Raw genomic sequence first — 17,364 nt, 5'->3', positions numbered from 1 at the left:
CCTACTGCAAAATATGGAGCACAGAGCCTAGTGCTGGACAGAGGTAGCTCTGCCACTTACTAGCTGTATGACATTTCTAAACCTGCAAACTAGAGATAAAACCTGTAGCAAAATAGAGATAATATTAAGACACATCATCATAGGATTGTTAAAAGGATTAATAAATACTTTATAATTAAAAGAGACATTTATAACAAAGTTTGGAATGTACAGGTTAGAAAGACAGTCATTAGACTGTAACCAGACTACGTAGGTACAAAATCCAGCTTGGCCACGTATAAGCTATGTTAACTTGAGAAAGTAACAACTTCTCTTTGCCTTAGCGTCTGCATCTGCAGAATGATAATACTTACTGTTTATAACTCATAGAATATTGAAGATTAGGTGAGTTTACATATGTAAAGTGCTTTTAGTAGCACCTGTACACACTAAACATTAAATCAGCAGTAGCAATTTTCATCATTAGGTAAGGGTCTTAATTAGTGGCATTCCCACAGTAAGTGCTTAGAAAGTGGCAAGCATCATATCGTGCTACTAATACTGTTACTAATAACAATCTAGCTTCATCGCTGAGGATGCCAATGTCAGCAATAAATGTCAAGAACTAAGGAAGGAACCATTAGATTCTAGAGTTTGCTGGCAATTGGAAATACATATTGGGATCAGAAAGTGTCCCTGTGCTGCTTTTGTTCACCTCAACAGAGCAGCTGGTCGGGATTCTAATGAGCCCTTGAGTAAGCCGGGAACAGGATTCCACAGCTGCAAACATCAAGCATCTCCATTCAACCTGCGCTGTTTGTTAAGTGGAAATCACCTGTGGGCAATAAATATTTCATGATGGTTGAATCTTTTCCTGGAGTTTGTTTTGAACACGTCAGCACTGTAGGATAGCTTAGAACCAAATTTGAAGTTGTTATGACAGATGCTCAGATAAATTTTCTCAGGGATGACATTTGTGCAAAAATGCTTAAGGACCACAAGAAATATGATTTTCAATAAATTTTAAATAAATAATTAAACTGGATTTAGTTCATTGTGTGGCCAAAAACAGCATCTATAGTATAGTTTATGTAGTTATAGAATAGCATATATAGTTTTTTTTGTATAAAAATAGTATCTTTTTGATCTTCTGAAAAGTTTAAGAAGATTTAAATGCTAAATCTCAAATCCGGTCTGATACACACACATACATACACACACAATTGCCTATTACGACTAATGCATTTATACTGGATTAGACAGGCAATCTTCAAGAGTGCTGAATTGAGAATTAGGAAATCTGGACACTAGTGTCAGCTTTGTTATTAAGCAGCAGTGCCATCTAAGGAAAATTATTTAAATTGAGACTTCAGTTTCCTAATGTTTAGAATAAAGGCTAGATATTCCTGAAGGTCCATTCTAGCCACAGAATGTGAAAATATTAAACTTCCGTTTGTAGATAGCTTTTCAGAGCAATATTAAAATTCATCTCTGTTATTCATGAAAGGCCAGCCATGGAAATTGAAAGTCATTTCTGGTCTATTAAAAGCTACTTGGCAGCAGATTTCTTATCAATTTAAAGGGTTAAACACATTTTGGTTATAGAATTATGAGTATGTATGCGTGGGAGGAAGGTGAGTAGAATTTGGATAGATCCAGACCTGTTAAAAATGATAAAACGAATGAATGCACACATGCGGCAATCATTGATTCATGTTGGCGAGTGTTAGAGCTAAAAATAAAGTGCTTTATGATTGCTAGGAAACAGCTAGAGATAGTGCTTGAAGCATCTTGTTTTGTTGGAGACTCTGAAGCCTTGTGCAATGGAATATCACAGACTACAAAGAACCAGAAGACTGTCATTTTGCCCCAGTGCTTTGTAATTAAAAAATAGGCTGCAAGTCAGATAGATTCCATAACTGGCAATGTTCCTGTGACTGCTCACCCCAGGGTAATCAGATTCAGAACAGACCTACACCTAACTCTTTGCATGGTAAGTATCTGATTAGCTACCGGGATATCCAACAACAGATTTAAAATGTAAATGCATTTTGTTGCCACTGTGGGTATGTGGCAAAATGAATACAGTAAATGGGTTCATTTAATAGTATTTGGTCACGTGTACTCTAGTAAGGGATTAAAGTGCAATTCTCACAATTCCTGGCCCCTCAAATCTGTCTTGATTTTGCTTCCTGGAGGCTTTTTTTTTTTTTAATTGAACTGTTAATAAGCTAAGTGCTTAGATTTGTCAATTATAGATTGTTTAGCTATTCCTTAGCTTGAGGTCCTTAACTTTCAGAAACAAAGAGCTTTCTGCTTGTGGTATAGAACAATTCTCCATGTGCGTTTTCTCTTAACCACTGTCCACATTTTTAGGACCTCCCTTACTCTTTTCTATGAGCCATTCTTCATTGTTGCATTTATTATAATTTTTTTAAAAAAACAATGCATAATTATGTCAGCATTAGTGAAACTAGGTACTCAAAAAGTCAAGGTCTTAATCATAGAAATATATAAAATGTCAACTTGCTTCTTTTAAAAATAATTTCATAAACATCATTCAGGATACTTACATCAACGATCAAAAAATCTAGCCAGCACCAGGCATTAGTGAAATATGTTTGAAATCCATAAGCTACCCATTTGAGAAGCATTTCCAGAATGAATATATAGGTGAAGACCTTGTCAGCATATTCTAGCATGGTTTTGATAGTCTTTCGCTGTTCAATGTATATATCTTCAAATGCCTGTGAATCAAGAATATTTTATTTTACTTGAATGGCTTGCCTCCTCTAAATATTTGGGAAAAAAATTCTTAGTATCATATTGAGTACAAAGCAATAATTTGATAAATATTACTATTTTCCCACAAACAATAACCATCAGGCAAAATTTAAAGACTAAAACTAGCTGTGAAAAATGTTGGCAGGAAAATGTCACTGTCTTTATTGATTTAGTATGTGTTTTCTTCCCTACTTTTCACCCAAAAGTCTGTATCTCAATTATTGCACAAAGATATGCTTTTAGTAAAGTAATATGAACTCAAAAAATAACTAGCAGTTCTGTTACTGAGGGCTAGGATTGGCCTATTCCAACGTTACGTTCTGTGATTCCCTGAATGATCTGGCTTATTTTGAAAGAATAAGTTGATTACACATAAAGAAAACAAAAAACAGTTTTAGTCCATAAATGTTAATAGGATTATTAGGGAAAACTGGATGGGTTTGACAAGGGGAGGTAACATAGTTACAGCATGTCTCTGAAAACGGTTGTCTCGGTGAGGAAAACATCTGTTACGTAAACACTAGATGAGAAATTCCATCTGGCTGTTTTATGGTTCTGATTTGTTCTGGGCTGAATTTTGTACAGTTAAACCCTGGGTGCCAAGCTCTGCAAGGCACAAATATACGTCCTCTTTTGATTCTTAAACTCAGTGTATACTGTCTGGCATTTTTGGAGGATAAGTGATTCCACTAGAACCTGATTCTTGCCAAGATGCAGTTCGCTTACCAAAGCACCACTGCTGAGAAGGATCATGAAGACAATGAAAGTCTCAAACCAGTTGTGCTCAACAATGCTGTAGCAGGTTTTCCGAAGATTCCACCAGATCTTTCCTTTGCCTTCTTCTGTACTTACTTGACAGAATGGAAATTTTTTAATACATCCTAAATAAAACCATCAAATACAAAAAATTACAAAAATATATTGTAATCTTAAATAGGAAAAACTAAACTTGCTCCCTCCCCATCCCAGTCCCAGTTCATCATTTTATGGGGTAACTGGCTGCTTCTTTCCCTAGTTATCTTCAGCATCCCTCCTATAAAATAACTAATTCTCAGACTTACAAACTCAGCAAGCTACTTGGAATTCAAGGAAATACTTTACCTAGATTTGTTCACAGAAAAATAGTTTCATTCTTCAACACCAGACAGGATCTCATTACCTCAAGGCCATTGATGGAAACAGTGTCCAGGTACATCTCTCAGGTTTGGGGCAAACTATACGTTCGTGTTTATTCATATTTTGATGTGATCTTGGATTTTTACTCCCTTTCCATGCACAGAAAATCCTGCTGTCTTCCCAGGTATCAGCCACTGTCAATTTTCCCGAGCTAATTTATTTTCAGCCTCAGTGCTTTTCTTAGTCACACCTGTGACTCATCTTGTCAGTCATTGTCTCCTATTCCTTTGTCCTCTTCCTCCTAGCTTTCATATTATTTCTAACTTCCATCCGCTCTTCTGCTCTCTCTGAGCTACTACTCATATTAGATTAAAATAGCATTGAATTAATAAATATTTATTGATTTGTGTACAAGACACTGCTGGTTGCTGTGAGGACAACTATTGCTCTCCCTGCCCAGGCTGTACAACACAGCTACATCTCAAAACAGCTCTGGCCACAGCACAAATTGACCACATTTGAAACTGTAAGGGATGAATGTAATTACTGCAGCATCTATAAATCAAATTACACCATTGCCAACGAGTTCTGAAGGGATTGCAATATCAATGACAGGACATTCCAGAATGCCATTTATCTCAGAGGGTCAGCTTCCTCACATTCTGGGAGATGAGACAAAAAAAAAAAAAAAAAGACATATCACATCATCTTAATTGTCCAGGCATAGTCACTGCTATAGTACAATCTGGAAATATAGATAGGTTAGCTTTTTAAAAGAAAAGAGGAAAACAAAGATAAATATGCCTTCACCATTTCTTTTAAACATTTTCTTTTAAACATTTTCTTTAAATGAGGTATATTCGGTCTCTGTAGAGAGCTGTGGGAGATTGCATTTAATCACCTCAGAGCTCATTTACCTTCAGTGAAACAAGCTTCTGGTTTAAGGTCTTCCTCAGGTTCAATGTCAGCTTGTTCACCTTCTCGGGGTGGAGCAACATCAACTGTGCTTCCTTCAGATGAGCTGGTTGCATTTAATTTCTGGAAACAAAATTCCATTTTAAAGATGTGATTTTTCTCTCCTTTTGTTCAACGAATTGGGAAACACTCTGTCACAGTGTCAAAAATGATAAAAATGATAGATTTGACTCTATTAATGTTACTGATAATTATGTACTGAAAATTGAGCATAAAGTCCTACTATTCATGTGGCTACTGACCTGATTTAGACAAAAAAGGTTAGATAGCATTCAACGTGGGTAATTTGGAAAGTATGGATTGTATTGATTAACTTGTTTTATGATCTCTGTTTTGTATATGAAAATAACCTTAGGCCAAACCAAGAATAGTTTGATAAAAGTAGTATGCTGACATCTACTAATGATTATGTTAATTAAAATGCATCAAATCAAATTGTAATTTCCACCTCTTCAGATGGAAATTTTCAGAAGTCAAAGCACATTACCAGTTGTTTCTAAGTACTGTCCATGTTTCTGTAATTTTAGAAAGGAAGAGCGGCACGTTAACATTAGTCACAGTCATTATATTTCAAATTTGAGCTATATTTTTCACTGGCTTACATAATTTTCTTCTTACTTTACTAGCAGAAAAATGATGGATCTCTGTCTCTCTGTCTTTTTTTTTTTGAACTGCATAACTGAGCTCAGTACTTGCCAAAGAATTTTAAATGAAATGGAAATTTCTTCTTAAATGGCATTGTCCATAATCTGTATAGACTTTCATTAGGAGCACATTCTGAATTCAACATGTGATCAGGCTGTGGATTTTTCCTTTAAATAAATCATTGTGACATGCCACATTGCTAGAAGAGCCACTTTAATGTTATAAGAATAAATATCTAATAAGTACTCTGAGATCACTTGGGAAGACATTATGAATGTGCAATGTTTCACGAAAATTGATGCAAAGACATGACATATAGCACAACCTAGATAATGTAAAGCTTTTAGAATGAAAGAACAGTGCGTGGGTATGCTAATGGTTTCAAAGCCCCATTAACTTTAGGAGCTAAGTGTTAGGGTCACTCTGCCCTGGTCTTCTGAAAGAGTTAATGTGTTATTTTTAAAAAGACCTAAATGACTCCCTAAACTCAGGTCATATTGGGAAAATTTGGCTCAAAATTCCTGATTTGTAGAAGTCATAATGCAAATATAATTTAATAATTTATAATATGAACTAATTGAAGAATAGTATCCAGATGATACTTTCTGTGGTGTTATTATGAAGGTGACATTAACCATATCCAATTAAATATGTTGTGAAAATTACTTTAAGTCAAACTATGATTTTATGATATAGTACCTCCTAGTATGGGATATGCTTATGGCTCATGGTTGTTAGGATCATCATAGTACAAGAATTTTTACCATTAAATTCCTCTACATTTTGGAGACACGGGAAAGCCAAACTATTTCCTCCTCCTAGGAGTTTCCTTCTTATCGACAGAATATCTTTATTATTTTAAGAAAGACATAGGAAAGCTACTTCTGGCTAGAACTGTAGCAGCTTCTGGTATAAGTAAGAAAGCCCTGGATAATTGTTTGGTCTCAGCAACTAACTTTTCCCTTCCGATTTCACTGGTAGTTTATGGGTTGAACACCGTGACTTTTGATGAGTGACAGCAAGAACATCCACTGGATAATAACACTAGTAAGAAACCAAATTATTTTGAGGTTAGTTATAAAAAGTTTCATGTTTCTTCTTCCTCTTGGCTAATCCAAGCTCAGTAACTTTTTCTGAAATTGGTCATGATTCACCTCCTCCATGAAGCCTTTTTTTCTTGCATGATTTCTCCATGCTAAATTTCATAGAACATTTAGTTCATTATACTTGTTTCCTTTCACCAAATACTACTATAATGTATATATTGATGTACATATACATATATACACACACATATATCAAGTACACACACACACACTCACATATATATACACAAAAAGATCCAGTATATCACAAAGTATACAATAGAGAATAAATATTTATGTTGCCTTCATGAAGAGTGAATAAATGATTGAATGTATTTTTGTATTACTCTTATAGATAGAATTCTGGTGTTCAGATAATTTCATCACTACATTTTATATATAACTCAATCCTAGCCCTATCTAATCTATCTAATTGTATTAGAAAATGCATTTTCTTATTGAATAGAAATTATTAATTAATAATATTTTAATGATAAAAAATATTTCTAAAGTATTTCTCTAAAATATTAACAGACATTCAATAAGGAAATCTGAGGGAAGAATGTAATAAGGTATATATGTCTACACACACATACACATATACTTTCCCATGTGAAGACTTCAGAAAATATACTCACCCTTCACTTATCATTTTACCACTGTTAATATAATTGTGCAATGTTTTTCACATAATTTTCTGCCATATATTCTGCAGCTGTCTTATATTTAAATACAAATACTACTTAAAACAATCCTTTGCAGCATAAGTCATAATAGCCACTAACCTGAATAGCAATTGAATTAATTGTTTACCAAGTTTGGACCTCATGCTATATTTTTGTTATTTATATGGTCTTTAGATTATAAACCTCTTTGTGAATGTGGTTAACAGTTTGTGTATAAATAATCTCAATATTCCAATAGCTTTGGAGGTTATGCATTTATACATCTTAAAGTAGAGAAGGACAGGGTTCAGTTAATTCAGCTCTCTCTCCCTGGCATTATGAGGCACAGGTCTTTTGAAAACAGACAAAGAAAAAAAATCCTGCCCTCTTTCTGCTCTTCTCCGAGGAGTAAAGTCCATTTACATGAAGAATGCTTTATGGTTGTCCAGCTTTTCTGGTTATAAGGATAAGCTTTTTTAACTTAGGCTTTGGAAAGCTTCTCAAGGAATGTTCAGAGGGGATCTTATAGGCAAAGTGTTTCCAAGCCCAATGACCCTTGTGAACCAAAGCTTAGAAGATGGTAAGCTAGTGTTCATTTTACTAAAAATTGTTTTACGAGAGGCTTCCTTCTCTATGAAGGTTGACATAAAGTCAACTCTTCCAAGGTGGAGAACCAGGCTTAGTCATGATTTAATATGATTTGTCAGAAATGGTACTACATTATTTTTCAACTCCGTAGGCAGCATTTTTATCATAGGAAAGTATATATCTTTTATTCTATGAAGTTATGAAAATATTATATCAACTATATAACATTTCTAAAATTGTGAATTTACCTACATTTACAAATTAAAATGTGAATTGTGCTCTTATTAAATTACACAACTTACCAATATGATATACTGCCTGATAAGCTGTAGTCACCGGATACATAAAGAAGTTTACTGCTGCATTTTTAAATCACTAATTTACACCCTGGAAAACTATTTAAGCATTTGAAATTTTATACATTCATATAATACATATCTATACTAATTCTATATATTGATATAATCTAAATAATCTAAACATTTTTATATTACGTTCAAAACTTTGGTATTCACACTCTAGTCAAGGGAAGTTTGTGATACATCTTATCATAGCCATACCAAAATGACTTCCAAATTTATTTAAAAGCATGGAACTGATTTAAAAACAAGTAACTAATGATAAATATAAAGAATAACTTACTTTATTTATATTGCCATAGCTGTGATACTACGATATAAAAAAAAGCAAAGAAATCTGAAATAAAATTTACCATATTAAGAAACTTGATGACTATACTAAGCAACCAAAATTAATGCTTGTTCTGAAGTAGTTAGAAAAATATAATTGGTAAAATAGGCACAATAGAAAGCTTCCATATAAAACCACATAGTACAAGTTTAACCTTGTTTTCTTGTACTATTTTCTCCCTATCCTTCTAATATTTTACAGCACTTAGAAGTTAGATTCTTCCATCCCTTGTAGAAACTACTGGGTCTACAGAGGGATGATGGCTTATGCTCTACAAATGCACGCTGGAAAGCAGGTTTTAAGATGCAACATTCTCCAGGCCTAATTCAGCCGCAGAAGACATGCCTGGCTGTAGCAGAAGCCCGGCGCAATGCTGTGGAAGCCGCACCCTGATCCAAGAACCATGTTCTCAAAGACATGGTACCTGAATATGAGGTTTTCAAGAAGGTTAACTACAAATACCACTCAGAAGAATAAGAATTTCTTATCTCAACATAAGAAATGATAGAATTGGCACCCAAAAAGGCCATGAGACCATTTTCTCCCCTAATAACATGACCTTATATAGACATCCCCCCATATGATGAATATTGCTCTTGATTTTTATCCAATTAAATAATGAAATTTAACTTTCAGAGATAGAAGAGAATGTTAGCAACTGGCCTACTTCCACTGAAATGCGCTCACATTTCATTTATTTTCAATCAGCTATCAAATATGTGACTCTCACAAACTGCTGTGTGACTCAAGAGGCAAAACAAAAGATTCAGCCATTACAGATTGCCTTTAAAATCTAGCCATTTTTTTTTCTCAAAAATTCTGGATTTTATCTTGCTAGTAGAAGACAGAAAGTCTTTTGGTGCCACGTACTGTCAGGGCCTTAGTCTGATCTTTTAGATATGTATATCCATATCTTGACTTACGACATTTCACTTGAAGAACAGGCAGCCACACAGTGAGGCCATTTGGTTGCTTGTCCAAGGCAGGAAGAACAAGACTAAAACCAATAGCTTTTTTTTTTTCTGACCACTTATCAAATAGTTAAAAATATAAACCACCACCATCTAGTTTGCTTCAATGTATGTTAGATATACAACACCCCTGGTGCTCTTTTCGTTTTAAAATAGCCTTAATGAGAACATTGTATGTGAAACTATAAATAATTATGTTGTAGTTGAAGAGTAGGGTAAAAGGGCATCAAGAAAGCAAAAGAAAAAGGCCGTTTATCTGGAAGAAGAGACACAAAAATTCCCATCTGAACTCGCCTTAATCGGATTTTTTTTCAGCAGAAGTACACTAAAGCACCAAGATAGTTCTTCAAAGGTCAAGATAGGTTTAAAATGGCTATTCACACACTCGTCTGTGTTTCTAGAAGAGTTGCCTTGCATTTAATTTCACAAAGAGCATCTGGAAGACACTGGCAGTATAATGGAGAAATTGAAAGCTAGAGCCTCTCTCTCACTGCTTTCCAGATTCTGAAAACAGAGCACAGCACTTTTTCCAGAAAGGCACATGCTCAGAACCTTAGTCAAGTATCTACTTTCAAAGTTTTCATAAAGACTTTGAAAAGGAGAAGGGAATCCTGTTGTAAACATGGCGTAAATAATAATTTGCCAGTATATTTAATTCTATTCTGCTTGTGAAGAAAAATTAAATCAGATTTTCTTCAATGACTAATAATGTTGTGTTACTCCTAAAACTAAAAAAGTCAGTGCTAAGTAAAAATGGCACAAATCATCAGGGACTGGATATTTTTTATATTTTTCATTAATAATTTAATGCCTGAATTTATTGCATTCTACAGCTAATTCTCAATAATCTTTAAGGAAGAAGAGAGTATGTATAAATTAAACCTAGAGACCATCCCAAACTCTGATTAGATATTCTTTGCCACCAAAAGCCTTGAAAACTGCTCAATACTTATGAACTTTTCACTTTAGCTTCCTGATTTCCCTACCAGAATCTGCACTCTGGCTGAGATTCCAGTAAGCAGTGAAATTAACAGGAGAAAGTTGAGTTAAGAAAATGAACTAAAAGCTTAATTAATCCACAAATCTATAATAATATTGGGAGATGTCCTTTACTCCTCATAAAACTATAATTAATAATTAATAACCAAAAATTATAAACTTTCCAAGTCTCTTTTTTGCCTGCTCAGTTTTGGGTAGAATATTTAGAGAGAAATTAATTGTAGATCATGAAAATTCCAAATCAAAAGTGAGTACACTAGACCAACAGCTTAATGATCAAGATGCAATAAATTTTTCCTAACCCATATGATGATGCTTTCTTTGGATTACTTTACAATGATGACTATGGTTTTGCAGACACATGACAACTTTCCTAAGCTATTAAATACATAAAAATCCAAGATATGTGGTGCCCAAATACATACAGACTATGGCCCTCCATCTCCAAAAACTCATTATCACCCTACTCTTTTTTACAGAGCCTTTCCCCCAAAACATGAAAGCAGATATTTCCATCTGGAGCACATGAATTGGATAGGTTGAAAATTATATTCACAGATTGAATATAATAACCTGAAAATGGCAGTACTATCAGAAAAAAAAAACCACTGTGAGGCTCATTTTGGTAATACAATTTACTTATAAGGGCTGAATCAATGACAAAAGGTGTGGTCTTATTGTAATGAAATAAAAGCAGAGAAATAAAAAATGCATGATCTCTTAAGTCCTTCACTATAGTGAACCTTAAACATTCCTATCATGTTTTAAAATAGGTATTATAAATCTTAAAGAGCATGCAATGACTGATTGTAAAAGGCTGAAAGCCTAAACTGAAAACTCATTAGCAGAATTAAATACGATGTTGGGACTGCCCGTCTCGCCTGACCATGCTGTGATGTGTCACACGATTCAGCAGAGAGCAGCTGGACAAGTCTAGCACTTCCTTGCCATGGCAGGGGAAGGAACATAGCTGAGTAGCATGCAGGCCAGTCAAAATTCATTTAGAAAGTGATTGTACATGTACAACTTGCTTGGGTAACCTGGGTAAAAGTGGTGGCCTCTGGCTGGTTAAAAAACACCAGAGCTGCATTCCTGATGGCTCCAGCTTGATTTTATCCCTGTGAGAAGTAAGAATGGTAAGCAGTGAAGGTCACAGTATGATATTGCTAGATTGTGTTTGGAATTCAACTTCAAATATGATTGTTAAAAGCATTTATTTTATATCCTTCACTTAGGAAGACAAACGAATAATCTTTTCAGAAATAAATTGTAAAAATCCATAGTTATAAAAAAATTTCAAGAAATCATGATTATGTGAACTTTAAAAATATAAAAACAAACAAAATTCTACATTGGAGCTTGTCAAAAGATTAGTATAATTCCAAGTTTTTCCAAGATAAAAATATCATATTTTGAAATTCATGCCTTCAATTCTCTTCCATTTTTTCATGCAAAGGTTTACATTTGTTTCTGCATTAGCCTGCTTATGTTAGTGATATCTGTATACACAGATATAATATACACACATAATATACATTATATAATGAAAAATAATAGCAATTCATATTTTTATCTCTAAAAACTTCTAGGGATCATTTCTCTTTAGCTGCACTAGTCAGGTATACATTTTATGAAAATAAGTGGAAGGAATAGAGTAGCTACAGTTTTCAAATACCATCAAAATTAATGATTAATTTTCTGCTTCCTTTTAAAACAGAAATTTCATGCAATTTTTTTTTAGTGAAAAATGTATAACTCTGGTGGGTTTAACTTACATGAGTGCTCACTTTATCCCCAAAGAGAAAGGACACACTGTGCTCTCCAAAGCAGAGCTCAGTGTTCTTTTGCTACTTGTGATCAAGAAACATGAACCAAAATGGCCCTTTATGGAGAGGATATCTTTTAATGTGGGTGCATATGTGTGTGATAGCTATTACAAAAGAATAGCCCAGCCAATATAACTATGCACCTGAAATGTGACTACTGTTCAATGCCAGCAGTTTTTGGAAATTTCCAATCAAAACTGCATTTTGCTAGAGTTTATCTAAATCTGTTCTGTAATATTAGAACATGCTGATATTTGCTTTTATTTTAAATAACTGTCTATTTTTTATCTTGTGTGTGAGCATATATGAGAATTGCTCTATTTCTTTTTTGAGGGCACTAGTTTTACCAAATCATCCACATAAAATTTATTGTTGAATTTAATACTAATGTGCAAGATAATTCAAAATTTTATTCTAGATTTATAAAATATATAATTTTATATTTAATTTGATGACTTTCTCACTAATCTATCTGCACATTTTAATCAATTTCATTACATTCTGTAGTTGTATTCAAAATTAGCTTGAAAGAAGATAGAATGGTTATAAAATATCACCCAATAAGGAATTTTTGTTCAGGTAATAAAATGTTTTCCAGGACTTGATAATGAGGGAGAAATTGTATCTCATTATTTCAAATTTATGATGTTTACATCATTTAAAACAAATGACAATGAGGTAGTAGTCTTCTAAGCAGCTATTTGAAATATCTGTGGACATTATGAAATTTTTGAAGTATTTTGGAAATGAACCATTTGGCAATAGGAAATTAAGAAGTTTACTTTCTATAGATCTGATATGATACAATCTATGGTATTAATCTAACAAAAGTTGTTTTTTAACCTCTTTGGCTTTTCAACCTCTTTTTGACCCCAAGCTGTTTATGCTACTTTGTTCCTAGTCTTCCCTTATTTTCACTTTATGGTTACTTCTTCAGTGAGCTCCTCCATTTTCAGGGAATCAGATAATTGCAAAATTTGCCTTATCAAATCCATTTTTAAATCCTGACCTCTTACCCAGACTCTGGTTCCCAGCACCACTACTTCTATTTCAGTATATCTTGGTTGAACTCCTCTTACCACATAAACCTGGTAACTCTTTTGAGAAAGCCTTTCAGACAATGGCATAACCGTTTTTCCAATTTCCCAGATTCTTTAGCAGGCTTGTCAAATTCCCAGTTAGTCTTAGTTGCCATTACTTATTTCAGTAGCCCAGAATTTCATCACCTCATTGCTACCAAATAGTTATTATTATATTCCCCAAGATAATTTTTCTTATCTTTCACTCTAAACTGTTTTACTCTTTGATATCAAATAGATGGTCATAAGACATCATTTTCCTATTGCCTTCCCCTGCTTCGGAACAAGCAATAGGTCCTTACTGACTATGCAGTCAATTCCAAGCTCTTTGACTTAATTTAAAACTTTATAATCTGAAACTACCTTTACACATTCAAATATATTTCCCACTATCTTCTCAACCAATACTTTATTCATGCTGATTATTTCATTGCTTCCCCTTGCTACTAAGCTCACTCTCAACTCTGGCTTTTCCTTTACTAGGTTTCAGTTTTTTGTTTTCTGTTCATCTGTATAGGACTCAAACTTTGAGGCCTATTTTAGTTTTATCCCTTCCATTTAGCAACTGCTCTTGCTGTTCTCAACACGTATACTATGCAGTCCTACAGGATTTAATAGGTCTTTAATGATTTTGCGAGGTAGTGTTAGCTTACTCAAAGATGTTGAGATTTCCCTGAAGGGGAATTATGTTATAGAGCTCTCCTTTAACTCTTTCTTACTCCTAGTATCCAGTAGAGTGCCGAATTCACAAGAAGTGCTCAATAAATGCTTGTTAATTGATTGGTGTTGCTTCTTAAATAAATCTATGTCAGGTGATGCAAAATAAAATTAGATTTGGATTCTTAGTTTGTCAGAATGAGCAACGTAAATTAGAATTGAACTCACTAAGCAGACTTTGAGTGGAATTCAGAGAAAGAATATTACTACCTCATTTTGTATGTATTTTTACCTTTTTCAAAATATTTTCCAATTTACTATTATATTATATCTCAGCAACTCTGAAATTCCTGAAAAAACCCAGGAAGCTATGAGTTATTGTCAGCTACTTATTATAAGGATTTCAAACCAAATTCTTTTGGTACATTTATTAAAAAAAGAAAGTTCCAAAATATGCTCACAAAATCAGCCATGATTGGTCTGATCCCATGGTGTCAGCGTTATACTCTAAAGCTAAAACATATCTTCTATAAATCCATCTGTGCTAGACTTACTTCCTGCTAGTGTATTTAAAGTCCATACATAAATAATAGTAAAAAAATTTGATCCCATTCTCCACAACACAGAATCGAAGAATTAATGCCATTAAGCTACTATTATGGAAACTTATGAATTCTAATCATATAGTAGGAATAATTTCCTATTTTTCTTCTTTTTTCTTTCTTTCTCTAATTTAAACAACTAGTAATGACAGTAAGAGCATGTTTTCCATCTACAGTTTAATTATAATTCTCAAGTGGAGCTTTTCTAAATAGTTGTTAGTATTTTCAGGTTAATCTGGAAGACTTTATAGATTTTTTCATCCTTGACTGGGCAAAATATAATCAGTCCTACTTGTACTTTTCCAATATGTATAACACTTTCATAAATGACTCATAGTGAATAAAACTTTCAGAGGTTAACAAAAACTACACAAAACTTTCACATTAAAAACATCATAGCAAAACCTAACATGTTATAGAGAGTAAGAAGATGACACTTCACAGTGATGAATAAAATATAGTTCATTGATTTTTTTATAGTAATGTAGTTTCATAGTTTAGAGTAGAATGTATTAAATAAATCTTTTTTTGAAAGCCACATTTCTTACCCAGATGTTTTCAAACTACCAAGAAAATGAATATATTAATTATTCAGAATGATGAATTCCTGTGGAAAGTTGGAATTTCTATAAACAGATTTACCAGTAAAGACTATCTCATGATTCTCAAATATTACTATATATATGACTTTAAGTATACTTTTTAATAATGCATATAAACCCAGTAAAAATAGTAAATGACCATAGTGCATAGTTATTACAGGAGATGCAAAAAACTTTAAAAGCATTCTTACCTCTTTGCTTTCTTCTAGTTCTGACTCACTGCTGAACTCTTCAGTATTTAAGTTTTCAAAGTCAGACTCTCCAACAGCAATTGGCACTGTTACAGTGAGGCTGGGGTTGTTTATGAATGACATATAATCATTTTCATCGATTACATATTTTTCAACACTGCTTCCGGTACCTACACCACTGGTGGTTCCATTCCCATCTTTAAGATAATTAAGTTCTTTGCTTATTTCAATTCCAGTATTATTGGACATGCAGCTATCTATTTTGTTGCCTTCATGGATTTCTATAACTTTTGGCTTTCTAAAAAACGCTTTTTGGAAACACTCCCGTATCTGATTTTTCACATAATCTATTCCCTTTTGCATTCTTCCTACTGCAATCTGGAGATTGTTCATTTCATTATCATCATCAGTAGCAGCAAGGTTGTCTGAGCTAAATGAACTCAACAATAAGGCCAGAAAGAGGTTCAGAACCTAAAAGAAAAATTTCTGTATTAATATTGAATTATGCATTAAAGTAACAGCCTAAACAGGGAACTCATAGATCTTTGCTAAATTATTTCATGCTTACTATGTTTCAGACAATATGTCTAAATCACACACTATTTAAAGAACTCGATATTCTATTCCAAGGGCAAAATGGTACAACAAGCATCTCTTCTTTCCTGCTGAGGACACTAGGAAAGCAGAGCTTCTAAGATTTACATTGTGTCTGCTCAGACTTGCTGGTTAAAAGACAAAACCCCACCTTTATGGTTTTTGCCCATGAGAAAAAAAGAGATACTTTCATCTTAATCATTTTGCTTCATCTTGTCAGCTGGTCTAGGGAATTTCTAGCTTCATGTGTGTAAATAATGAATTCATTTATTTAATAACCTGATGATAGGTATAAAAACAACAATACAAATTCCTTTGGTCTAATAGCCACAAACTTTTATAACAGTAGAAGTTTCTAAATGCAAATTATATAAGGTTTAACATCAAATATACTTGGAAATTTATGTGTTCAAATAGCTCAACAGATGGAGAAAAATCTAAAATTATTCCAGGGTTTAGGCCAGACCCATATAATGTAAGTTGCTTTTCTCTTTCCTTTATTTTGTGGAAAAATATGAGGAAATCTTCAATCTTAGAGTATAATTGGGATACATGGAAAAATTACCCAATTAACTGATAAATTATGGTTATTGCATTATAAGTCACTATTTCTGATATAAAAGGAAATTTATTTGTAAGAATATTTTTAGCTTGAAATGTAGTTACTGAGCTTCAGAATATGTTACATTATAGGAAGACACAGGCAAAGCAAAAGCCCAAGTTTGTTTCCTAATTTCTGTGTCACATTTTTTTTTCAGAATCTAGAGCTCCCTAATTTACTATTCTGGAAAAAAAATTGCATGTTCATAGGTATTCCACTAGCATTCTTTTGAGCAATTTCATTTGAAATGTACCCCTGAATGAGAAGGCCCAATATGATGACATAAAGAAATGCTTTGCCCACAGGTGATTGAGAAACTGAAGCATTAAAACATGGAAATATACACATTGTGCTTTTACATTGGTGCTTTTAAGGCATAATTAAAAGTTAAGCCTTTTAAATATGTACAGTTTCCACAAATATGAATAATTTAAACTGTAATAATTTATTTTCCTTTAATAATACAAATTGAGGGAAGAAAATATTTAGTCCCCTTCCAAGTTACCTGGATAATTACAATACATAGCTAAAATATAATGCCCTATTTCACTGAAATTTGTCTTCAAAATTTGGTAGTATGCAACCTATGCCTCTGAGTAAGCAAGCCAATACGAACTATGAACATGTAAAGGACATTTTTGATATAGAACAGATAATTAAAGTTAGTAGAGATTATTATTTTGTAAAAATAGTATTAGAATAAAATTAGTTCTTG

At 33.3% G+C, this 17,364-nt stretch overlaps 1 protein-coding gene across 9 annotated transcripts in view; it reads right to left on the bottom strand.

Moving 5' to 3' along the window:
- LOC138385641 (sodium channel protein type 3 subunit alpha) overlaps positions 1-17,364 on the bottom strand; it is a 77,535-nt gene that overhangs the window by 17,103 nt on the left and 43,068 nt on the right. For all 9 annotated transcript variants that reach the window (XM_069471935.1, XM_069471950.1, XM_069471958.1 and 6 more), the window contains 4 exons: positions 15,455-15,925; positions 4,797-4,917; positions 3,490-3,644; positions 2,553-2,726 (listed from right to left, as the gene is read on the bottom strand). In XM_069471935.1, coding sequence (XP_069328036.1) covers positions 2,553-2,726; positions 3,490-3,644; positions 4,797-4,917; positions 15,455-15,925 — 921 coding nt within the window. The remainder of the gene's footprint in view (positions 1-2,552; positions 2,727-3,489; positions 3,645-4,796; positions 4,918-15,454; positions 15,926-17,364) is intronic.

The sequence above is a fragment of the Eulemur rufifrons genome, chromosome 1, assembly GCF_041146395.1.
Source record: "Eulemur rufifrons isolate Redbay chromosome 1, OSU_ERuf_1, whole genome shotgun sequence".
Lineage (NCBI taxonomy): Eukaryota > Metazoa > Chordata > Mammalia > Primates > Lemuridae > Eulemur > Eulemur rufifrons.
The sequence above is the reverse complement of the archived record's forward strand: the minus strand, read 5'-3'. Positions and strand labels throughout refer to the sequence as shown.